Below are 25,576 nucleotides of genomic sequence, written 5' to 3'. Positions count from 1 at the left end.
TAATCTAGTAATTTATATTTTTTAATTTTTGCTTTAGAATTCTATAAAAAACTTTTATATTCTTCTGATTTATACTCAGGCTTATTTATTTTATTATTCTTACAAAAAACATTATTTAGAAAAAAATAATTATTTATTTTTGAAAAAGAATAGTTCTAGAATTTTTAACTTTTTCTATTATTAATATTTCCTTAAGAATTTTTTTTTATTGATTTTATTGATTTACTCATAGATTTTATATGTAATGATTTATTTTCTTTTTAATTATTAATTTTAAATTTGCTTTTTTGAATACTTTGCATGTTTGTATTGGGCGTTCATACTTTTCTCTTTATTTTATTTTAGGAAAATTTTAAAGCTTTTCTTTTTAGATTTGGCAAAATTCTTGTAAATCTATTGTATGCTCGCTTATATTTCTAATGAGGTTGAAAAAGCTTTTTTTTAGACTTTAAATCGTACTTCTTTTTCATCATTTTTAATTTAGAAAAGAATTTTTATTATAGCTTTATATTGGAGTTCTTATGTTATAAAGAAATAGAATATATATATAATAAATATTAAATTTATTATTATTAAATATTTCTTATTATGTTGTGTTTTTTTTTAAAAAATTTTACAAATTTTTATTATTTATTTAATAATTTTTTAATTAAATTATATTTAATTTATATAAATAATTATTTTATATATATATATATTAATTAGCATTATAAATTGTTAAATAAACATTTAAATAATCTTTAAACCTTTTATTTAAAATATCTAAAATTTATTTATTCTCATGTTTTATTTAAAAACTTTTATTCTTTTAAATAATTTTTTGTTTAAAATTTTAATCTTTAAAATGAATAACATGTTTTTTTTATTAATATATTAATGAGAAAATAATAAAAAATTTTACTGATAAAATTGTTTAATAATTAATTGTAATTTTTTGAATTTTTTATATATTATTTTTAGCGGCTTTTTTATTTGATTAGTATTTTATAAGATTTTGATATATTTTTTTATTAAAAATAAATTTTTAGCTTATAATTAGTTATAAATTTAAAATAAATAAATATAAAAAAAAAAAATATATAAAATGGTTAAAAGAATTAAATCTATAATGTAAAAGAAAAAAATTTAAAGGACTAACTCTATAAAAGAGACAATACAATAATCAAAAGAATACTTAAAGCAACATAAATAAAAATAATTATAAAAAAAAGGATATATTACAAGAAGTTATAAAAATAAATAATTTTATTCTAAAAAATAATATATAATAAAAAAAAATAGGTGGTAGATTATCTAAAAAAATAGTGGATTTATCTAAACCAAATTAAATTAAAAGGATAAAACAAATACTAAATATAATAAAGACTACTACCTTTAAAAATAAGTCCAAATAAAAAAAGTAATCAATATAAAGACAAAAAACATCTTAGTCAATGAAAAATAACTACAACTAATAAAATAATAACTTTTAAAATAAAAGAAACTCAAAAAATCCGAGTTGTTAAAATTCCTTAAATAATAAAAAGAAATTAGAAGACTACATTAATTTTGAATAATTAAGGGAGTAAGAACAAGAAATGGACTAATATTATAACTTCAAGGAAAAATTTTTAGGAAAAGAAGGAGCCTTTGGTGAATTCAAAGTACTCATAGGTTTTTTCAGCGAAAGTTTTTGGGGATTTGATAAAAATGCACTCCAGGAGTTAAAAAGAAGAGGCTTTAGATATGATTTAGTAAAAAAAGACGAAGAATTTATAACAAAATTAAACGATTATGATATCGCATGGATAATTGATGTTAATCCTATAGATTAAAAGAATTAAGAAAAACTGATTTTAGAAGTAAAAAATTTTTTGATAATAAAAAAAGTTTATTTTTATGGTCTGATAATGATCCTCTACATTATAGATCTAATATAATTCTTAAACATTTTTTTAATGGAATGTATTTATAAGGAGATTATTACGGGGATAAAATTCTTACAGGAAGCGAAAACTTAGTATAAGGTACTTTTGATAAAAATCATCCTATTTCATATGGAGTTAATAATTTATATGAAGGAGTTACTATTTGTCATCCATAAAAAATTCATAATGATTTCAAAGTTTATGCTTATAATTCTAATAATTAACCACTTGTTGTGTATTCAGAAGCAAATGAATGGCACGGAAGAATTATTGTTGATTGTGGATTCACTAAACATTGGGATGGCTATTGGTAAAAAGCTGGATAGCATTAATATGTATCCAATGCAAATGTTTGGTTAACATGATTACCTATTTGATTAAAATTAAATATATATGTATATATAATTATATATAAATACTATTATTTTATTAAATATTTTATTATAAAAAAATTATTAAATTAATTGTTTTTACAACAATAATTTTATATTTTAAATTATTTAGATTGTAATTGAAACTTAATCTAAATATTTAATATTAAGGAAATTAAATTATATTTTATTAATTATTAATATAAATATATTATTATTTTATTTTATTAATAATTTTATATTTTATAATTATTTGTATTCGTTATATATTTATTATTTATTTTATAAACAAATATATATATTTTTTTTATTTATTTTAAATTATATTTATTTATCTAAAAATTTCATTAAGTTTTTCTTAAATTTTTTGTTAATTTGTATTTTTTTAATTATATATAAAAATGTATATACTATTTTTATATTGTTGTATTTTTATAATTCTTTTTTTTATTTTTTATCTCTTCTTATTTTATTTTATTATTATTTTTAATTTTTTTTGTTTAAATTAATTTTATTGAATATTTTTTAAATAATAAAAGTGAAAATATAAAAAATATTATAATAAATAATATTTAGATTTTTTTTATTAATCAAACTTTTATTATTGAAATTTACCATATAGATTTATGAATATTAATTTTCTATTATCATTATTTAAATTATATGAGAAAAAAATCTTAAAAATAATAGTTTATTCTAAAAATAATATTTATATTTTAGCTAATTTGCATTTATTTTTAAGATCGGATTTAAAAAATATATTTATATTATTTTATTATATATATAATTATTATATATTTAATTTTAATTAAAATTTTTTTTCATGACATCTTCTATTATATTTTCCATTTTTTATTAGATCTATACTTTTTTTGATAATTGATTCTTAAAATTATTTTTTTGGATTATTATTTTTAGTCACAAATATTTAAAAACAAACTTTTTTAGACAACATTTTTTCATTTTAATAATTTTTATAATTTATGATAGTAAAAAAACACTTAAAATATTATATATATATATAAATGACTTATAGCCAATTTAATCATTTAATAAGTAGTAATAATTTATATTGAATAAATTTATAATTATTATTAAATACCTATTTCTTAATTTAAATTGTTAATATAGTTTAATTGTTTGTAAATCTTTTTTTCACCTAAATAGATATAAATGAATTCATAAAAATGCATATAAAAAAAATAATAATCCTAAATAAATTCAATTATATATAAAATTAAAATATTAATAATATAAGAAATAATAAATATATGATATTTTAAGTCTTAATTATATTTAATCAAATATTTGAAATAAAAATTGCTTATGTAACATTAGAATTAAAAAAAAAATATAAAATAAATTAAAACTAAAATCCATATTTAAAGTTTTAATAGTTTTTTAAATTAGTAATAATAAATGAAGAAAATAATTTATAATTAAATAAAATTTTATTAATAGTAATTATTATGAAAAAGTTTTTGTAAAAATTTTAAATTTGTATATCATTATTTTATGTATTTTTTAGAATAATTAACAATATATTATATTATAAATAATATATATTAACAAAAAAATAAAAATAAAAATTAAAAATAGGCAATAAAAATGAAAATTTTTTTAATAGAATATCTATTATTATTAATAGATTGTACATTTTTTTGTATATATTATATTTAAAATGATTATAATAAATATTTTTTTTCTTAGTATTTTATATATATAATCAATGTAAATAATCAATATAATATTAAATAAAATATATTATATTATTCAATGTTATATATTAATTATGTTTATTATTATTTATATTGTTAAATAAGGTATTTATATTTAATCTATTACATAATCTATATTTTTATTAAACAAATTATTTTTTATCCATTTTATATATTAAGATATTTATATTGTTAATTTATAAAATAAATGTAAATTTATAAAATAAATGTAAAGTTATTATAAAAATTAATTTAAAAAATTCAAAATTTATATATATTAATTGAGATGTATTCATTAATAAAAATATTATTGTTTCTATGAAAATTTAAAATTATTTAATTTTAATAAATGTTTATATATTATAATAATAGAAAATCAAATAAATATCTATTAAAATAAATCATATAAACAAATATAAAATAAATTATTATATCTACAATATAATGTATAAATTATAAATAATTAAAATAAAAAAAAATATAATAGTAAAAAATAATAATATTAAAAAAAATATTTAATAATAATTTATATGAACATATATAAAAAAATTAATTTAAAAAAAAATATATAATATAAATGTGATTATTTTTATTTATTTTAATATAAATCTTTATAATTTTTTTATAGATAAAATGTTTGTGATAGTAAATATAATAGAATTAAAATTTATAAATATATATTAAATTGAAAAAATGTATTAAATATATTATGTATAATTTAATGTATGATATTTCTAAATATTAATTTAAAAAAATTGAATAAAATAATATAATTTTCATAGATAAATTAGAAATAGATAAGTAAATTTTTAAATATATATATATATATATATATATATATATATTTTATATATATTGTTTTCTTTTTTTATTTTATAATATATAATATTTTTATTTAAAAAAAAAAATAAAAAAAAAATGTAAAAGAATAATTATTCTTGTGTATAAAAATATTTATAAGCAACATCAATAATAAATTTATTAATTGCAATATCAATATTAATATTTGGAATTTATCTTTTAGTTTTGACTATTAAATTATTTTAAAACTCTGATTTAAATGATTCAATAATATTTGGTGCTTTATTAGTACCAATTGGTATATTATTATTATTCAATGGAATTTTTGGTATATTTTCAGCTACTAAAAAAACTAAATGCTGTTCTTTTATGTTTACTCTTTCTTATATTATTGTTTCATTAATATTTTTAGGTGTCGGTTTTGGCACTTTGGCTTTGAAATTAAAATTTTATTAAAATATTTAAAATTATGATTGTTAAAGTGATAATAATAAAATTGAGAGTTTTATTAAAAAAGCAGAAGAAGCTTACTCTTATGCTTCTAATATATTATGTACGAACGCTTGCATATGTTATATACCTTCTAGTAGCTAACATTGGGCTTAAGCGAACTTTATTTCAGCTGGATATAGTACTTCGGATTAAAAATTACCTTAAAATATATAAAATTGTTAGGGTTTTGATAAAGAATATGATAAATAAGCTAAATGGTTGTAAATTATGGAAACAAATTTAAGTTGCAGTGGAATATGTAATAAATAAAAAGTATACTATTTTAGTAAAGTTGGAAATAAAGAACCAAAATACGGCTGTAAAGAATAAATAGAAATTATAATTGATAAATATGGAACACCTGTATATGCAGTATCTATAGGAGTTGGAGCATATTTACTATTGAATACTATTCTAAGCTTCTTTTTATGTTGTTCTTCAAAAAATTAAGGAAAAAGTATTTATGAAAGAAATGATCCATATTGAAATAAAATGATATTTGAAATTTATAAATTTGTTATTTATTAAATTAAATATAATTAAAAAAATATAAACATAAATAAATATATATAAAAAAATATATATATATATATATATACATATATACATATATATATTTATTTTTTACATTTTGCTATTTACATATATATTTTATTAAATTATTTTTAGTTTAATAGATATTTAAAATCTTAAATAATTCATGAATTTAATAAAATTATAAATAAAAGATTTTCAAATAAAAAATAAAAAATATATATTAAAAATAAATAAATGTAATAAAATAAAATTATTTGAATATAATCTATATTTTTATTAAGATATAATTATTATAATTTTTATTAATAATTATAAAAAAAAAAAATATCAATATATTTATTAAAATAAATTATAAAATAATAAATTTAATATATTTTTTTTAATATATATTTTAAAAAATATTTTTATAAAAATAATTTTTAATATATAGTTTATATAAATATAAAATCTAAATTAATATTTAATAAAAAATAAATTAATGAATTAAATATTTTAATATTTAAAATTTATATATAAATAAAATATTATAAAAATACATATATTTATCAATAGTTTATAAAAAATTATTTTTAATAATATTTAAAAATATAAAATTTTGATATATTAAAAAAAATATTTTGGTACATATATATATATTTATTTTATTAAAATATATAAATGATAAAAAATAATTAAAATAATATTAAATTAAATATATAATATATTTATATATATAATATAATAATATATAATTTATGATTTCTTTTTTTATTTTTTCAATTAAATTTTATATTTATATTTTTTAATTAGTTAATTTTTTTTATTTATATTTTATTTAATCTCAATTTAATTTTTAAACTATAATAATTTTTTTTTGTTTTTCCTTTTTATTTCATAATTGAGAATTTTATATAATGTTAATAATTTTTTTTCTTTTTAATTTATATATTTGAATTAAAACATAATATTAATATAATCTTTTTAAATTTATTTTAAGGCATTTTTTTTATTTTTTGTAAATATTTACATAATTTTAAATTGTATTATAAATGCTTTTTTTTTTTTTGATACTATATCATTAGACATGTAATTAATTAAAATTCAAGAGTAAATATTTATATATATTGAATTATAAAATTTATTAACTTATTCTATTTTCTTTTTAACATAATAGTTTTTAAAAATATGTGATTTTTGAACATGCAAATATTCTAAAATCGCTATAATTTTTTTTTTATTTAATTCACATATATTTTGCATTTAAATTAATTTTTGATTTATAGATTTACATATTTAGGCATAAAATATATGAATATAGGAAAATATAAGATGCTAATTATATATAAAATATTAAATACAAATAGAAACATATTAATAAATACAATATCTAAAGCTATTTATAGTAAGCAAATTGATTTAAAAAATAGTATATATCTTAATTTTATGTAATGAATAATAAGAAAAATAAATTTATAAATGTGATTTTTTTCAAAATTTAATATTAAATATTATATATATATAAATATATATTTAAATATATATATATAAATATTTTTTCTTTAATATATATTTTTTTTTTTATAATATGTATTTTTATTTATATATCTTATAATATTTAAAAAAAAAACATATATTTTTATTAATATTTTTAATTTAATTAATCAATAAAGATTTATATAATAATAAATATATCATCATCAATTATAATTAATTTTAGTATCTATTTAAATATAAATTAAAAAATAAATTTTTATATAAATTAAGGAATTATATAATATTTACATATTTTGTTTTATTTTTAATATTTTTTTAATAAATAAGATTTTATTAACAAAATAAATAATATTTATCTATAATGCTTATATAAGAATCGAAAATTAAAAAAATCAAAAAAGTATATTATTAAGCCTCTTAAAATTTTGCACATTATTTTTTATCTTTTATATTCACTTTTGAAGTATAAACCGGAAATTAAATATTTCCTCTTTATTTTTAATAGTACAAAATATAATATTTTGTGTCTTAAAATATATAAAATTTTTCTTATTATGAAGTTTTTATTGTGTATATTTATATGTTTAAGATTATATTTAATTTAGTATGATTTTAATCTTTTTATATTATTTTTCATGAAAAATAAAAAAAGAAAAATAATAATTATAGACTAAATAAAGTTTTTTTAATTACTTTAAAATAAATTAAAATATTTAAATAATACTTTTTTAATATATAATTTTCAAAGTTTATTAATATATAATAAATATATTCAACAAAATTTTATATTAAAAATATATTTAAATTATTCAATAAATAGTTTTAAATGAATAACATATGTTATTATTTTATTTAGTATTAACTTAATTTTAATTATAATATCCATCAAAACCTAGTCTTTAAATAAGGTTTATTAAATAAGTATCATATTTAGAAATCCTTTTTTTTTAATAAAAATATGTTAATAAAACATACAAATATATATATTTATATATTTATATATATATATATATATATATATATATATATATACATATTATTAATTTAATTAATAAATTCTTTTAATTAAGAGTCAAAATTTATCTCATATTTTCCAACACTTTCATTAAATTCTTTTTCATTCATAATTTTTGTAATATTTTTTCTGTTTTACTTTATATATTATATATAATTATAAAAATATTAATTTTTTATAAAAATAAATTAATAATTACATTAATAATTTATTTCCTAGTTTAAATATAATTGAGTTTTTCATCAATCATAAAATTATTAAAATTATTATTTTATTTTTAATCAATTTTGAGATTATCTATATATTTTTAAATTGAAAGTGAAAATAGACTACATGTTTAATTTATTTTCTACAAAGTTTTTACTATATTTTGGTCTAAAAGTACACTTTCTTTTAAACATTAATCTAAAAAAGTCTCATGTAGTATTAAAATATCATCAAATTCTGAAACATTTTTTATATTATTAATAAATTTTGTCCATTTCTATTCTATAACCTCAAAACATATATAATAAACGAAATTTTTTACAAAATGGAGCATTCTGGATAATAAATAATAGCTTTTTTTAAAAAAATTAATTAAATTAAGTTCTTTAGCAGATTATATAAAAATCCATGTTTTACACAAATTTCTTTCAACAATTTTAAACTAAAATAAATGTCTGAATAATAATTAATATTTAGTCAAAGTTTTTCTGTTTAAAATTAAATTTAAAGGCCATTTTACATTATAATCTAAACTAAATAATTCAATACCTTTCGAATCTCTAGCTGGTATATACATTTTAAATTTTTCCTATTATTATTATTATAAAGATGAATTAGTATCAGAATAAGTTTTCTATATATTCTAATAAGCAAATAATTATTCACTTAATGTATATTAACTTATATCATAAGTAAGATCCTCTAAAAATATATCAGAAGATAAGCTTGATGTCCTTATAGACATTTCAAGTAAACTTTCCAGTTTTTCTTTAGATAAAAGTTAGGCAGGTTTTTAAAGTTCTTCTTCACAACTATCTATTAAATGAACAAAAAAGTCGCCTTTTTCTAAAAAGAAATAGTTTTTTAAAGATTAGAGTCTTTTAGGAAAATCTTATTCAACTATTATTAAACTAAATTTATATAATAAAGATAAGAAAATATTTTTTTACTTCATTATTTATTGATTTGCATATTTATAAGCTTTCATTATTGGTGAAGAAAAATCTGATATTTATATATATTATTCGTAATTTAATAATAAATCCATTTCATTTTAATTATTGATTATTTTACCCTAATATTCACTTAATACATTTAAATATTTACCTATAATATAATAAATATAAAATTTTATGAAAAATACAATTTTAAATTAATTAAAAATTATATATATATATATAAATATATAAAAATATAATTTATAATATATTTATTTATATTGTTATATATTATATATAATTATATATTTAATTATTTTTTATTAAATAATCATTAATTTTAGTAATATTAGAATATATTTTATATATTTATTTATTTTACTATTAAATTATATATATCATTAAATATTTTTAAATATATTTATATTTAAAAACCTGTTTTATAAATAAATTATATTTAATCTTATAAAAAAATAGGCTAATATTTCTCTAGAAGTACAAATTTTTTTTCCCAATAATTATCTTTATAATTTTTTGAAATCATATTTTTTTAAACTTAGAAATTTTCCTAAATGAAAAATTCTTAATATTGATCTTTAATCTTTCCTGAATATATCCAATAAGATAAAATTTCTGCAAAAGGTCCAAAACTTTTCTAAAGAACAAAATAATAAATATCTACTATTTATTTATCACTTTAACTTTTTAATAAACCAAAAAGTTTAGATAAGAGTTCCCCTCCTTTTGCATTTTCACATATTTGACACATTTTAAATATTCCTTCCATTATTTTCATTGACGGTTGTATATAAAACCATAACTTTTATAAACTTAATTGTCCTTTTTGAAATTCTCCATCTAATTAATTCACCATTAGTACATATTCTCTTAAAAGAATATTAATACATGCACAAAAAGCTTAACAAACTGTACCATATTCAAAAGAACTATGAGTTTCTGAAAAATACATAATTTAATCATATTAAATACATATTTCTAATATTTTATTAACTAATTATTTAAATGAAGGCTCACAACTAGTTTATTCTAAATAAGGTTCTATACAATAAATATAGGGAGGTTTTTATAATTAATCATATTTTTTTTTGATATAATTTCCTTCAATTCCAGTCATTACAAATAATAAATCTTCAATTAAATAAACTTCTTGTAATTAAGGAGTCATAGAACCTAAATTTTTTACTTCTATAGTTTTTTTCTTTTCTTAAATTTATTAATTTTATATAAATTATTGGGAAAATAAGTAAGGTTCACACCATTAGGGGATATATGGATAATTGCTTTTGGTGAATTTCCAAGTTGATTCAGGGGATATACTGGGCCCATTAGCGCTTATTTTTAATGTCGTTTAGAGGATTTGAGTATTATTAGTAGTTGTAGTGGGTTATTGGGTAGTTTCGCATATTAAATAATTTCCATATGGAGATTTTAAAACTATTTCGTCGTGAATATTTAATTAAGTTTTTGAATTTAAAGAATCTGGGTTATATATTGACCATTTTGCAGACTTGAAAGTTATACCATCTTAGAAATTCTCATCGAATTCAGGTTTTTCCATTTTTACTTCGCCATTTTGTAAACATATTAAGTAATATCCCTATCTTTATTTATATATATAATTTATATTTTACTTTTTATTGTAAAATAGTACGTGTTTCTTATTAATATTTAAGAACCAGATATTAAAGGTCCTGTATAATCCTTTTTTAATAGTTATTTTAATATATATTTTATTTTACTTTATTTTAAGGTTAAATTATCATAAATTCTTCTGATGAATCAGTGTCTTGGATTGAAGTATTAGATTTTAAAAAAGGGTGAGTACCAGAAAGAGATACTTTTTTATTGATTAATTAGTTTGCTTGCTTATCAAAAGAATAATAATGGCTTAAATATTTATTGTTTTTGATATTTTTTATGCCAATCTTTGTTTTTTTTTATTAAATAAATTATTTAAATTTTGTATTTTTTAAATTAATTAACTCTTTAGTAATATTAAACAATTAAACTATTTTCTGACATTTTATTTATTTGTGTTTATTAAAATTTAAGGAATTTTTTTTTTATATTGTTTTTATCTTATTTTTTAATAAATATAATTATTTTTTTATATTTTTAAATTTTTTAAAAAATTTTAAAAATCTAAATGATATATTAATTAAAAGAGTGAAAATCAAAAAAATAAAATTGCTTTCTTAAATAATCAAAAAATTAAATATTTTTATTTTTAAAGAAACTTAAATTAAATAATAATTAATTATATATGTAATTTATGTATTATATATTTATATATTAGATATTATTCTAATTTTATTTATGATAGATAAGTAGTTTATTTATATATTTTTATTTTAAAGTTTTAAATATATAAACTTAATTTAGTAAAAATATGAATATAATAGAAATTAATAGTTTAAAATCTATTTATATTTAAATATTGATATCAATCAATAAAATTTTATTCGAATATAAAAAAATTGTAAATTTATATTTTACATATATTTTCATATAATTTATACAGACTTTAATTAAAAATATACAGTTTTATATTGATATTTAAAAATTTATAAAAAATCTGTTAAACATAATGAAGATTAATAAATTTTTTTAAATATGTAATTTAATATGAATTAACGATTTATAATTTTTTTTATTTATATTAACAAAAAAATAATTAATTAATTTATTTAATTCGTATTTTTTAATAATTATTAAATTAAAATAATATAATGATTGAACCCGAGTATTGCTTATGAAGTTTAAAGATTAAAATATATAAATATCTCATTATTAAAATTTAAAATATTACTTTTTACCAATTTTTTTTTTAATCTATTTTTTTAAAAAAAATCAATTAAAAAAGGCCATATTTTTTTTTTTTTCTTTATTATGTTTTTTTTAAAAAATAGAAACAATAGTAAAATAACATTAAAAAGTAATATATTTTATTAAAAATATATGATTTAAAATTTTAAATTAATAATTTTATTATATTCTATTTACTTTATTTATAGATAAAATAAGAGTCATTATAAATTATATATATATTTTTTTTTCCATATGTAATTTTTAAGAATATTATTTACAAGATATAATTTTAATATATTTCTATAAATAAATTGCTTATATATTATTATTCTTTATATATAAATATGCGTAGTTGAATTATTTTTATCGAAGTAATATTTTGATTAGTTTACCTGAAAAATTTTAATTTATCTAAAAAAAATACAAATTAGAAAAATAAATATTATAAATTCTTATTTAAATAAAATTTGTATTTTTTATTTTTTTTCCAAATATTAAAAAAAAAATTAATGGAAAACGATTATATAGAGAATTTAAAAAAAGGATTTTCATTCAAACCAAAAAAAGTAATAATTTAAGAATAAAAAGAACAAGAAAAATAACAGAAGGAACAAATAAAATAACAAGAGGAATTAAAAAAACAATAATAAGAAATACAAAAGTAATAAGAAATATAAAAACAACCTTCATATTTCCAAAAATATCAACCTAAACGTTATGCAATAGATTTTATGTCTTCAAGTAGTAGTGATGAGGAACAAAAGAAATAAAAGAAAATAATAAAAAAAGAAAAACAAAAAAAAAAAAACAAAAGAAAGATAAAATGTAAAAAATATAAAAAAATGAAAAAAATATAATTTCAATCCCTGTAAACCAAGAAGAACTAGATTTATATTTTGATATAAAAAAAGAATATTATAAAAATCCAAATTTGTAAAAGAAATTTCTTTATAAATATAAAATTAATTAAAAATGCATCCCTTTATCAATTATAGATTTAGGAGATTAAAATATTTTAAAATTTAGAAGATATTTATAAAGTGAAGTACCATATTATAGATTAATAAATTTGTAATATAAAAAAAAATATATATATATAATATTTATATGTAAATATACAATAATAGTCCTATTGTTTTAGGTTTTATTTAAAATTAGTAAACTGCAGGATTATTTGATGATTTAAATAAAGATATAGGATTTACTAGTAATTATTAATTAAATTAAAAAAAGAAAATGCTTAAAATAAAAGGTATTATTATATAGACTATAATGAAGATAATAATACATATTTTTAATTGAAAAAAATAAATGATTTAAATACCGATTGTGATTTTGTTCCGTTTGAAGAAAATAAATAATTATACTAAAATAATTAGATAGAATAAATAAAAACTTAAAAATTAAACAATATTAAAGCTAAAAACAATATAAATAAATAAAATAAGTAAATAAAGAAATATATATAAATATATATAAATATGTATATATATATATATATTCTTAATAGTGATAATGATTTTTAAGATTTAAAAATTGATATTAATTAATTGAATAATGAAGAAATGGAATTATTTATATAAAATAAAGAATTTAACTAAAAGGTTAAAGAGTATCCAAACGATCCTTTTGTATGGATTGATTACATTAATTTATAAGATAGGAATGCTAAAAGTTTATAAAATAATTTCTCTTTATAGACTTTATAAGAAAAAAAATTAAGTATAATAGAAAAAGCTTTATAAAACTAAGATTTATAAAATAATATTATCCTAATTTTGTGCTATTTGAGAGTACTTTAAGATACTATTACTACTGATGACATATACAAAGTAATTGATGGTAAATATATGGAATATATTTCCAAAAATATATCAAATCTACTTTTATGGGATAATTTTTTGAATTTCAGATATTCTAGTTTACCTAAATTTTCTGTTTATCCTTTTTTTATATTTAAATAATATTTATATATAATTTTTTTAAAACAAAATAGGCAACTTTTTTTAGAGAATCTACATCTTAATTAATCTAATAAATTAATTAAAAATTAAATGAAAGTAAAAGTGTACAAGATATTTTAGTTTATAAAAAAATTCTACTTTTAATAATTAGAAATATTTGTTTTATAGAATAATAAGTACTATTATTTTTTTTAAAAAAATTAAAATTTATAATATACTATATATTACTATATTTTTAAATATTTATATATATATTTTTAATAATTTATTTATATTTTACTTTTAGATGGGTTTCAATGAAAGAAGTTTTGGAATAATTTAAGGTTTAATTGAATTAAATATCTTTTGCCCATAATAATATAAATTCGGAATTAGCCCTATTCAAAGAATTAATGAATTTAAAAATTTCTGGGAAAAATATTCTTATTATAAAACAGGGGAATTATTATCAAATTGCGGATGGCAATATTAGTAAATAAATTATAAATTTTTTTTTTTGCTATATATAAAAATTAAAAATAGTGTAGAAAATAATTAAATTTAATATAATATATAAAATGAATCATTTATAGGAAATTACAATAATATAAATAATAAATTAACACAAATGGATAAAACAAACTGGATAGAAATCGAATAAAAATTAAATGATGAAATATGGAGATCAGCAAACACTAATCATGATTAAAAATATATCTAATATACAAGCGACTCTATAGTTCTTTTTGAAGACATAAGTAAATTTTTAGTGATTTTTAATGAATAAGAATCTTAAATAAGCTTGATAAATATAATGTTAGAAGGACTTGGTTTACCTCCAGTAAATGATAATATATTCATAAGTAGCGAAAATAAGGCATTTTCTAATTTTTATTATTAAAAGAATCGAGAAATGCTAATGAATATATAAAACTATTAAAATTAATATGAAAATAGTTACCAATATTGTGATTGTGATAGATTAGATTTACTAAACAAATTTTTCGATATGAAAGAAGAAGCATATTTCTTCTAAAATAAAGAGAAGAAGTTTTAATAAATAGAATATATAAGAAGACTTTTATATTAATTATAAGAAAAACTAAATAAAGAAAGTATTTTAATCTATATAATGTGGATAGAAGGACTTTTTTATCTAAATAAATCTACTAATAATATAAATAGTGAAAAAGAAACTAAAAATAAAATAAAAAATATTTTGTAAAAAAACTAAAATTATTTAAGTTTATGGATTATTTTCGCCGAAATAGAATTCGAGAAAGATCAAAATATAGAAAATATAGAAAAAATATTTGATAATATATATACGTTTTTTACTTAAAATAAACATAATAAATGTAAAAATAAGCTTATTGTGCTTTATTTTTGGAGTATTTTTTATATAAGAAAGAGTTATTTTTCGGAAAAAAATGATTTATTAAAAAAAGTGTTCCAAAAATTAATACCTTTCGAAAATTTAAATAATTTTATTTTATAAATAAAACGAGAACTTTAATAATAAATTGTAAACGAAAGAAAAAAATTAAATAATTCTTTAATTCCAAAACTAAAAAATAAAACTTTTAAAGTCTTTCCTTTATCAAAGAAATCAATTTATACCTTTTTTTTAATACTATCATCTTTTATATACTAATAAGAGTTTAATAACGAATATTAGGAATATTTTGATTTAATTGAATAAGTAAATAATGAAAAAATAAAACTATACGATGACTCAGAAGTATATTTAAAATTAATCCGAAAATATTAAAACGAAATGCAATTATTATATATGAATATTTAAAGAATTCAAAGTTTAAAAATAAACACTAACCAATCATAATTAAATCAATAAAAAATTATATTATATAAACATGTTTTGTAAAAGTTTCCCTTTTTTAGTGTGGCTATTATAGAATTAATTATAGCGAATCGATAGGAAAATATCAGGATTGAAAGACTTTAACGTTTAAAAGAAGTTCTTTAACAAAAAAGTTTGTTTTATTCATATTGGATATTAATTTTATTTACAGAAATAGATTAAAATCTATCTTTTAAAGAAGTCTTAGGTTAATTAATTAGATATTATTTTAATGAAGGGCTAAAAGATTCGAATTTAATTGATAAATAAATTTAACTTTTAAACAAGTTTAGGTAATAGAATATTGGAATAGAATCTACTAGTGATTATTTTAACCAAATTTTATTTCTTTAATTGTATAATATTTTTTCGATGTAATTCGAAAATAATAGGGTTAAAAATAGGACTTTGTAAATGCTTAAAATAGCTCCTTTTTGTAAAGTAAAATATTTTGTTATTCATATTATTAATTTTATTTAAAATAAAAAAGTAAATTTATTTGCATTAATTATAAGTAAATGAACAAGATAATAATAAAATTAAAGAAGTATTGTTTTAAAAATAAATAAGATTAATTTATGATAATTTATTATGATTTTTATTTTTATTTTTATTTTATTTTAAAAAATAGATAAAAATATATTTATGTTTAAATAAATTAAAATTTTATATTATTTAATTATTTTTTTAGATATTTAATAATATATAAAAAAAATCATAGTAAGTATATATTTATTAAATTAAATAGTATATGTATAAATATATATATATAAATATATATATATATATATATATATATTATACGAAGTTATACGAAGTTATAAACAATCCCACTCATAATAATACGACAACTTCTAAAAAGCATAACATATTAAATATCATTATTTTAAATTTCTCCTTTAGTTTCAATAATCCCTGACCCATGTCCTATCCTAATAATACTCTTTTAATTATTTTATTTCCTAAAAACTTACCCACAAACCGTATCTTTAAATTATAAACAAGTAGTTAAAGCCACAGCCCCAGTAATAGGAATCGCATGATGAAAATCTCCCATAGACAAATACCTAGCTAAAACATCAATATTTTCTTTTTTAATATCCCTTCCAGCAGAATCTATATAATCTATAGAATCTGAAACCACACAAATTTTTGGATAAGTTTATTTTAATTTAGCACTTTCTATATTTTAAGTAATTCCCATTAAAACACTAGCTTAGCATCTAATATTTTCTAATTTTTACCTTTTTTAAAAAAATTAAAAAAAAAAAAAAATTTACTTTAAACTTTCTTAACTATTTAAAAAATTTTTATTTTCTCCAGCAAAAATATTCAAATCAGAATTTTTTACAAAAACAGAAGGAATTCCAGAATCAACCAAAGTAACCTAAACTCCATCAATAAAATCAATTAAATTTCCACTCGGAAAAATTTCCTTACACATACTTTTTCCTGGTTTAAGGAATTTCAGTCCTACTTTAAGACCTCCAAAAGCTACCCCATCAATGAAATAGGTATAATCTTTAAAATCTTCAATTTACGCTTCTATGCATTAATCTATGGCTTTCTAATACATTTTATATAGGTTTTTTTCCTAAACTAAACCTGAATGTACTGCAAATAAAGGAACAGCAGATGATAAATTACCACAGTTTCCACTAAAATCTATTTGATTTTTATTAATTGATACTTATCCAAATGTATATTCAAAATCAATTCCTTTATATTATGATTTGTTAACTATTATTATTTTGCTTGTTGATGATGTGGCGCCGCCAATACCATCGATTTGGTTTTTATATGGGTCAGGAGATCCTAAACTTCTTAAAAATATGTGGTTTCTCTCTTAGGGACATTTGGGGAGGTCTGATTCTAAAAAAAATAAACCTTTACTTGTTCCACCTCTTATTAAGGTGGATCTTATTTATTTTTAAAGCATAATTATTTTGAAAAGAAGTATAATTTTCTTATGTAAATATTTTATTTATTTTTGGAAAAAAATGAGATAGTATGTATTTTATGTTATATGATATAAATAAAATATAAAATAATAAAGAAAAATAAATTATAGAATTATTGATTTTATTAAAAAAAAAAAAAAAATTATATATAGATATATATATATATATAATATATATATATAACATATATATTATATTTTTGCCATTTTTTTTATTTAATATATATTTTTATATAATAATTATATTTTTTTATTTTATGTTATATTTAGTATTAATTTTGTGTAAATATTATTAATCTTATTATATATTATAATCACCTATTTATAAAATACATACATCTTTAAAAATTTAATAATTTTTATATTGTATGAAAATATAAATATTTATTTTTTCTACAATCTTTATTATTTAATTTTTTCGCTTAAATATTTTATAATTTAAATAGTATCATTAATACTTAATATTATTTAAATTTTATTTATCTTTTTTTAATTCTGATTTAATTTTTTTTTAAAATAAAATTAAACATCATAATTTTATTAAAAATATTCTTCCTTGAAAACAAAATAAAATAATTATTATTAATAGAAAAAAATATTAAATGAACAATTTGTTATACATACAAATATATTTCAAATAAAATATATATAATTTGAGTTAATAAAATAAAAATTCAATTAATATTTATATTATATTAATTTTAAAAATATAAAAAAAAAAAAAATTTGTTTAATTAATTAAGGGTGTGAGTAGGCAATAATGCCTTCCAGAAATTGGGACCCGACTCATTGAGTCGTTTCCACATATTGAAGTAGTTTTCAATTAGCAATCATAGCGCATCAGTTAACCGTCACTTGCTGCTATATTGCCCCTGACGCGAGGTTAAAAGAAATACTAAAATGCAAATTTGATAAATATTTATATATGATATTATAAAAACCAAAATTATGGGTTTCTTAAAATAATATTAATAGATTTTTTTATTTTTCTTTATTATTATGAATATATAAATAAATATTTTTTATTTTTTTAAAAAATATTATTATTTTTATTTAATATTTTTCTATTTTAAAATAAATTATTATATTAATTATATATTATATAAAATATTTTATTGTATTTTTAACATGATTTTTATATATATTTTGACATTATATTATATATTATTTCATTAGAAAAAATTATTAATTTAATATTCTATTATTATTATCAATTAGAATTTATATCTTGAAAAAGCCAAGGTCAATATTCAAATTTAATGTTATTAAATCCATTTTTAAAAATAATATTATTAAAAATCTTATTTTAAAATTAGTTAATATCAATTAAAATTTATTTTTTCTTCAATATAGCTTATTATTTTAGTAATTTATCACACTTAACTATTAATTAAAATTAAATAATCTATTAGATAAATGTAAATGTTTATTATACAGTTTTTTTTTAAAAAGGTGTATATAAATTTATTCATAATTTTCTATAAATTTTATTTTTCTTTTTTAAAAAATAGTAATTATTAAATATACTTATTAATAATGATAACTTATTTTTAAATATAAATTCACTTTAAATTATTTAAAAAGTATTTTTTAAAATTTAATTGATAAATTTTACACCAAAAAAAGTGTAATTGTCTAATTAATATATACTTAATTATAGTGATTTTAACGACTATTTATAAAAAAAAACAATATAAAACATTATAATATAGTATTTATAAAATATTAAATATGAAATTTAAAATTAATATAAATAAATTCGACAACAATGTATTATTTTAGTATATTAATTTTATAGAATAATTATTCTGAAGATAATAATTTAAATCTATAAATTTCTAAAAATAATTTTTTATTTTTCAAACATCTTTTTTTCTTATTTAAAAAAAATATTAAATTAATTTAAATTTAAAAAAAAATAAAAATTGATTAAAAAATTGATTTATTAAATATAAAATAATTATAATGTATTTTTATTATTTAAAAATATAAATAATAAAAATAAAATTAAAATAAAAAAATATAAATAAAATAAAAAAAAAATATTCAAAAATAAATAAAAAAAATAAAATAATTGTTATATTTATATAATTTCTTTAATCTCAAATAATATATATGTATTTTTTAAAAAAACATAAATAATCAAATTTCAAAAGACTATTCTTTATTATTCAATTTTTATTCCTGCATTTTTAAGTCCCCTAATTACCAATTCTTCATATTCATCAAGTGAAACAGTTCCATCATTATTAGTATCTGCCATTTAAAGCCATATTCTAACGTCTTCAGTATTAGGAGTATAATTATTCATACCCATTTCCGCAAAAGTATCCTTTATCAATCCTGAAATTTCATTATCATTCAAATACCCACTTCCATCACTATCGTATCTTTTAAAGAGTCTTCTAGCTACATCTAATTTTTTTTCTACGTCGGGTGTATAAACAGGTTTAGCTGACCTTTTAACATTCTCCTATCTAAATCTTTTCTTTACCTTCTCAAATTCTTGCCCATCTTAAATTTATTAAGTCTATTATTATGCACCACATAGATATCTAATACAAAGATCTTCTATTATCTTAATAAGTAACAATCCCGTCTCCGTTTCTATCTAAAACTCTATGATAAGATTTAATATCATCACTTGAAGGAGAAAAATATTAATTAAATGATTTGTATGCTTCCACTATCATTGGAACACAATCTACATTGTCAAGTCTTCCTTTACGACCTTTGTCGTAATTGTCAAATAGTCTACGGGCTACAGCTTTAGCGCCTTCTAAATCAGTTAAGCCGTTGTGGGATGAATATCCGGATGATCTTAATGTTTAGGAATTGAATGCCATTTTTTATTTTTTTTTAATTTAGTAAAATATTATATTATATTTATTATATATAATTAATTATAGTTTTTTTATATATTATATTAAAATAAATTATTATTTATAATTTTTTTAGTATATATTTTATATGTAAATATTATTAATTTTAATTTAAATAAATAAAAAATTATATTATATATAAATGTTTTATCAAAGTTTTATATATAAAAAAAATGTATTTAAGTTTCTATTCATAAAAATATTTTTATATAGCTTTTTAATATAATATAAACATCTTATGTCAAATAATTTAATATTATTATATTTGTAAGATTTTTAAAATTAAAAATATATTGATAATTAATTAATCTCTATTTTTCTTGTATTTTTTTAAATTTTATATTTTCTAGAAAAAAATGATTTATTATTATAAATAATGATTTATAAATTAATTTACTAATAAAAAATTATTAACTTAAATTTATAATATAATATGAAAATCCTTTATATTAAATATTAAGATTTATATAATAATCATAATAAATAATAATAAACTTATTTTATATTTAATAATTAATTAATTTAAAATAATTTTTTTCCTATTGCTTGAAATTTTATTTTTACTAAAATAAAAATTAATAATTGAAAATCAAATAATATAAAATTTTTATTTAATTATTTAGTACTAAAGATAAATATTATTTTTAACTATAAATTATTTAAATTTAGATAATAGTATATGTATTTATAGATAAAGGGTTTGGCCTTAAATTTTTAATAATTTATATTCATAATTGTTAATATTTTTAAATTTAATATCTATCAATTAGAGTAAATATATTTAAAAAAAAAATATATATTAATTATATTATAAATAAATGTAATTATTTTATATATTTTTTTTTATGCTGATTTAGTAATCATTATAAATAAATTTTTAAAAATAAATAAAATGATATTTTCGATATATTAGCATATAAAAAAAGAAAATATATATATATATATATATATATATTTATATATATATATATATATTTAAAAATATATTTTTTTTTGTAAATAATTGAGAATTTTCTACATTGATAATAATTAATAAAATATATAAATAATTTGTATTAAAATCATTTTAAAATTATATATGAATTTTATAATTTATGAATAATATATTACCTAAGTTTTAAATTAATATTTTATTGAATAATTTAAATTTAAAAATAAATATCATAGATACAATTATTACTCATAATTATATTATATTTTGAAAATATATGTAAAGAAAATATGGTTATATTTTTATTTTATTTAATATATTTTAAGTTATAAAAAAAATTACATGTATATTATATATTATTATAATTATTATAATTTAAAAAAATATATAAATATATATTAAATAAATAAATATATTAATATATAAATTTATTTTAATATATAATTATAAAAAGATTTATAATAAACTATATATACAATTTTTTTATTTATTTTTATATTTTTTAATTTATTATAACATATTTTTATTTAGTACTTTGTTTTTCTATATATAATTTTTTATTTTTATTATATATAAATTCTTTTTTCTTTTGTATAATTATATATTCTAAAAATTAATACTGAATAAAAATAATTTTATATATCTTTTTTTATTATATTTAAATTATCATTTTTTCTTCTAATAAAATTATAGATATATTAAATATTTTACATTATTTTTTTTTATTGTTTTAATTAAATATAATTTAAGATCTTTAATTTTATTTTTAGCCCATAAATGTTTTTAATTTTTTTTTTTAAGTAATGTTTAATTTTATATATAATATTTTATACTAATATTTTTTTATTTAATTTTATTTTATTTAGATAAAAATAATTTTTTTTTGTCATTTATATTTTAAAAATAAAAATATATATATAAGTATAATTGGCATTATAAAAAAAAATCTTTTTTATTTTTAATAAATATAAAATAATTAAATTATAATTTTATATTTTTAATAATATAATAATTTATTTATATATATCAATAAAATAAAAAACATATTTATAATATATAAAAAATAGTATTTAATATTACATATAAACTAAAAACAAATTAAAAAATCATAAATCAACTTTAATTTTTTTTTTTTCTTAGCTGCTTTGGCTTCTTTTCTTTTCTTAGCTCTTAATTCATCTTCCTATCTTAATTTTTTTTCTCTTTCTATTTATTTTTATCTTTCTTCATCAGCTTTTTTTTATCTTTCTATTCTTTCTTATTATTCTCTTTCTTAATTTTTTTCTTTTATTCGTCATGCATTTTTACATATTTTAAAATATCTTCCATATGTTCATCTAAAATATAAGGATTTTTAGGATCTTAGTAATTGCTTAAATTAGAAGTTTTAAACATATCAGGATGATCTTATGGATTATATCTTTTTTCCTGAATAGATTAAAATACTTAATTTACATTATTATTTGAGTCCAAATAAGCATAACATTCCTCAACATAATCAATTAGTATATAATTTATCAATCTTGATTTTCTCGGTTCTTTTGCTGAATCTATTATATTTGTATATTATTTTCCATATGCCTCTAATTTCTAACGTGCAGTTGCTATACATACTGAATATTTAAGTCTTGCTTCTTATACTATTTCGTTTTACAATTTTTTACGTTCCACTATTTTTTTAAAAAAAATTAATTTAATTTAATATAATATAATATAAAATTTTACAATTTTCATCATCTTATAATGTTTTTATTGTAATTAATGCTAATAATATGAATATGGAAAGTGTTTTCATATTTTTGGTATTTTTTTATTTTTATATAAATAGATAGATATGAATTAATTATTTGTGTATGATTAATAATAAAAAAAACTATAGTTTTAATATAGACAGATTAACATTTGTCAAAATCTAATATTTTTTATAAAAATTATAATTTTTATATATAATAAAGTATAAAAATATATAAATTAAAAAAAAAAATCTAAAAACAAATAATATATTAAATAATTTTATTATTATATTTATTTATTTATCTATTTTTTTTTTTTAAATTAGTTTTTTTAAAAAACTATTGATTTTAATTTTACTTTTTATTATTTTAAAATTTATAAAAATAAAGTAATAACAAAATGTAAAAATAAATTAATTTAACATTATAGTGTTTTTAAGAATTTTTATTTCCACATTGTTTGATGTAATATTTATAAATATAATAGAAAAGGACAATAATTATATTTTTTATTATAAAGATAGTTTTTGTTTATAATTTCAAATTTTATTATCATGATTTTATTTCTTTAGTAAATAATATTAAGATATTCTGATAAATAAAAATTTTTTTCTAAAAAATAAATAATGCTTTATTTATTGTTAATATAGAGTTTATGTATTATTTTATATAATATAATAATTTTATAATTAAATAAAAAACAATTAAAGTTTTTTAATTATGGATTTTGTTCAAAGATTAATAATATTTTTATTTTATATAATATTGGCTTTAAAACATTTATTATTCATATTTAATTTATTACTTTTGTTTAAAAGTTCTCAAATTCTAATAAAAATAAAGCTTAATTAGAAAGATTCATATAAATATATTTTTAGCTTTTCTTATAATTTTTTATACGTCTACTTTAGTATTAAATTTTGTTTATAATTTAAATAAATAAGATAGAATTCTTTGCAAATGTTATATATATTATATAAATATTAATATATAAAAAATAAATATTAAATTTATAAAAAAAAGAATCTATTTTAAGTTATATAAGAATATGCAATTTAATAATTACTATAATATTTATATATCTTGGTAATAAAAACTAATAATTATTTATAACCTTAAAAAAAAAAGGAAAAATACTTCAAAAAAGAATATAATATATAACACAATCAGGAATAGAGAAAAACTCCATATACTAAAATTAAATGAATAATTTATGGTATTCTATAAAATAGCATATAAATTTAAAAAATAAATAAAAGGAGATTAATAAAATGGACTGTTATAGCCTAAATATTTTATTTATTAGGCAGTTTTTATTTATTATATAATCAAATATAATCATGTGCATTTATTCCTTTTGAAAAAGGAAATAAATTAAATTAATATATAGATGGAGTTATAGTTATTTTTTACAGATTTATGTCTTATTATGTATTATTATTAGCTCCACTTTTAGTTTTTTGGTACAAAAAATAAAACAAAATAAAAACGGTAAAAATTAATTTTTTAAAAAATAAACATTAAATAGAGTTTTGAAGATATGAGTTCTTAACTAAATACAGTCCTCTAGTATTAATTTTACTGTCAAGATTTAAGACATAAAGGATAATTTACATGTTCTTCTTTAGATAATAATAATCCTTTTAGAAAATCTAAAGATTCTTTCAGTATTAATAGTTATAAAGTTTAAAATAATATTTAATAAATTGATAAAAGTTTTGAAGATAATAATTAATCAACTTTAAACACACCTTAATGTAGAATTGAATTAAATATTAATTAAAAATAATAATATAAAGATTAATGTAATAATAATAAAACTAATAATTTTAAATGAATTTTTTTTTAATTTTTAAAAAAAGTTATTTATTAATTTATATATACACAATCTTATATTTTTTTTATTAAAATAAAATTAATAAATAATATATATATTTTTATATTCTTTATTCATTATTAAATATTTTAATTTTATTAA

The 25,576-nt window shown here is 14.7% G+C and overlaps 5 protein-coding genes across 5 annotated transcripts, besides 53 other annotated features; 2 read left to right on the top strand and 3 right to left on the bottom strand. All coding sequences in view use genetic code 6, as the record gives it.

The window, feature by feature from the left end:
• Positions 1 to 1,041: 1,041 nt before the first annotated feature.
• Positions 1,042 to 1,085: a microsatellite.
• Positions 1,086 to 1,271: 186 nt separating this feature from the next.
• Positions 1,272 to 1,319: a microsatellite.
• Positions 1,320 to 1,577: 258 nt separating this feature from the next.
• IMG5_103580 (hypothetical protein) lies at positions 1,578 to 1,887 on the top strand (the record flags this gene model as incomplete). Its single annotated transcript, XM_004035152.1, has 2 exons — positions 1,578 to 1,841; positions 1,870 to 1,887. 2 exons carry the CDS (start codon positions 1,578 to 1,580, stop codon positions 1,885 to 1,887), a joined length of 282 nt encoding a protein of 93 aa, XP_004035200.1.
• A 55-nt stretch (positions 1,888 to 1,942) lies between these two features.
• Positions 1,943 to 2,272, top strand: IMG5_103570 (type iii restriction res subunit family protein, putative; the record flags this gene model as incomplete). Its single annotated transcript, XM_004035151.1, has 1 exon — positions 1,943 to 2,272. The coding sequence occupies one exon, from the start codon at positions 1,943 to 1,945 to the stop codon at positions 2,270 to 2,272; it is 330 nt and encodes a 109-aa protein (XP_004035199.1).
• Positions 2,273 to 2,708: 436 nt separating this feature from the next.
• Positions 2,709 to 2,766: a microsatellite.
• A 284-nt stretch (positions 2,767 to 3,050) lies between these two features.
• Positions 3,051 to 3,082: a microsatellite.
• A 1,108-nt stretch (positions 3,083 to 4,190) lies between these two features.
• Positions 4,191 to 4,235: a microsatellite.
• Positions 4,236 to 4,453: 218 nt separating this feature from the next.
• Positions 4,454 to 4,510: a microsatellite.
• Positions 4,464 to 4,511: a microsatellite.
• Positions 4,470 to 4,510: a microsatellite.
• A 298-nt stretch (positions 4,512 to 4,809) lies between the features above and the next one.
• Positions 4,810 to 4,852: a microsatellite.
• Positions 4,853 to 5,814: 962 nt separating this feature from the next.
• Positions 5,815 to 5,863: a microsatellite.
• Positions 5,821 to 5,875: a microsatellite.
• Positions 5,837 to 5,879: a microsatellite.
• Positions 5,853 to 5,906: a microsatellite.
• Positions 5,907 to 6,196: 290 nt separating this feature from the next.
• Positions 6,197 to 6,248: a microsatellite.
• Positions 6,249 to 6,517: 269 nt separating this feature from the next.
• Positions 6,518 to 6,556: a microsatellite.
• A 13-nt stretch (positions 6,557 to 6,569) lies between these two features.
• Positions 6,570 to 6,661: a microsatellite.
• A 642-nt stretch (positions 6,662 to 7,303) lies between these two features.
• Positions 7,304 to 7,358: a microsatellite.
• Positions 7,311 to 7,357: a microsatellite.
• Positions 7,316 to 7,357: a microsatellite.
• Positions 7,343 to 7,400: a microsatellite.
• Positions 7,345 to 7,415: a microsatellite.
• Positions 7,357 to 7,400: a microsatellite.
• An 861-nt stretch (positions 7,416 to 8,276) lies between the features above and the next one.
• Positions 8,277 to 8,336: a microsatellite.
• An 84-nt stretch (positions 8,337 to 8,420) lies between these two features.
• IMG5_103560 (hypothetical protein) lies at positions 8,421 to 10,645 on the bottom strand (the record flags this gene model as incomplete). The annotated part of the gene is made up of 2 exons (XM_004035150.1): positions 8,421 to 9,628; positions 9,895 to 10,645. 2 exons carry the CDS (start codon positions 10,643 to 10,645, stop codon positions 8,421 to 8,423), a joined length of 1,959 nt encoding a protein of 652 aa, XP_004035198.1.
• Positions 9,687 to 9,768: a microsatellite.
• A 2,237-nt stretch (positions 10,646 to 12,882) lies between the features above and the next one.
• Positions 12,883 to 12,929: a microsatellite.
• Positions 12,930 to 12,932: 3 nt separating this feature from the next.
• Positions 12,933 to 12,967: a microsatellite.
• Positions 12,968 to 13,044: 77 nt separating this feature from the next.
• Positions 13,045 to 13,112: a microsatellite.
• Positions 13,057 to 13,112: a microsatellite.
• Positions 13,109 to 13,145: a microsatellite.
• A 600-nt stretch (positions 13,146 to 13,745) lies between these two features.
• Positions 13,746 to 13,786: a microsatellite.
• Positions 13,748 to 13,789: a microsatellite.
• Positions 13,790 to 14,480: 691 nt separating this feature from the next.
• Positions 14,481 to 14,530: a microsatellite.
• A 2,310-nt stretch (positions 14,531 to 16,840) lies between these two features.
• Positions 16,841 to 16,895: a microsatellite.
• Positions 16,891 to 16,915: a microsatellite.
• An 11-nt stretch (positions 16,916 to 16,926) lies between these two features.
• On the bottom strand, positions 16,927 to 18,031 carry IMG5_103550 (hypothetical protein; the record flags this gene model as incomplete). The annotated part of the gene is made up of 3 exons (XM_004035149.1): positions 16,927 to 17,035; positions 17,067 to 17,336; positions 17,373 to 18,031. 3 exons carry the CDS (start codon positions 18,029 to 18,031, stop codon positions 16,927 to 16,929), a joined length of 1,038 nt encoding a protein of 345 aa, XP_004035197.1.
• Positions 18,032 to 18,196: 165 nt separating this feature from the next.
• Positions 18,197 to 18,250: a microsatellite.
• Positions 18,198 to 18,245: a microsatellite.
• Positions 18,251 to 18,257: 7 nt separating the features above from the next.
• Positions 18,258 to 18,310: a microsatellite.
• Positions 18,260 to 18,308: a microsatellite.
• Positions 18,262 to 18,302: a microsatellite.
• A 209-nt stretch (positions 18,311 to 18,519) lies between the features above and the next one.
• Positions 18,520 to 18,568: a microsatellite.
• Positions 18,569 to 19,060: 492 nt separating this feature from the next.
• Positions 19,061 to 19,103: a microsatellite.
• A 932-nt stretch (positions 19,104 to 20,035) lies between these two features.
• Positions 20,036 to 20,124: a microsatellite.
• Positions 20,036 to 20,126: a microsatellite.
• Positions 20,047 to 20,118: a microsatellite.
• Positions 20,047 to 20,126: a microsatellite.
• Positions 20,054 to 20,117: a microsatellite.
• A 49-nt stretch (positions 20,127 to 20,175) lies between the features above and the next one.
• On the bottom strand, positions 20,176 to 20,843 carry IMG5_103540 (hypothetical protein). The gene has a single exon (XM_004035148.1). The coding sequence runs from the start codon at positions 20,691 to 20,693 to the stop codon at positions 20,202 to 20,204; it is 492 nt and encodes a 163-aa protein (XP_004035196.1). The 5' UTR covers positions 20,694 to 20,843; the 3' UTR covers positions 20,176 to 20,201.
• Positions 20,844 to 20,925: 82 nt separating this feature from the next.
• Positions 20,926 to 20,980: a microsatellite.
• Positions 20,927 to 20,981: a microsatellite.
• An 882-nt stretch (positions 20,982 to 21,863) lies between these two features.
• Positions 21,864 to 21,909: a microsatellite.
• A 779-nt stretch (positions 21,910 to 22,688) lies between these two features.
• Positions 22,689 to 22,730: a microsatellite.
• A 326-nt stretch (positions 22,731 to 23,056) lies between these two features.
• Positions 23,057 to 23,091: a microsatellite.
• Positions 23,092 to 24,563: 1,472 nt separating this feature from the next.
• Positions 24,564 to 24,606: a microsatellite.
• Positions 24,575 to 24,618: a microsatellite.
• Between the last annotated feature and the right edge of the window lie 958 nt (positions 24,619 to 25,576).

The sequence above is a fragment of the Ichthyophthirius multifiliis genome (assembly GCF_000220395.1).
Source record: "Ichthyophthirius multifiliis unplaced genomic scaffold scaff_1120509250860, whole genome shotgun sequence".
Taxonomy (NCBI): domain Eukaryota; phylum Ciliophora; class Oligohymenophorea; order Hymenostomatida; genus Ichthyophthirius; species Ichthyophthirius multifiliis.
Note: the sequence above shows the minus strand (reverse complement) of the source record. Positions and strands in the feature narration are given on the sequence as shown.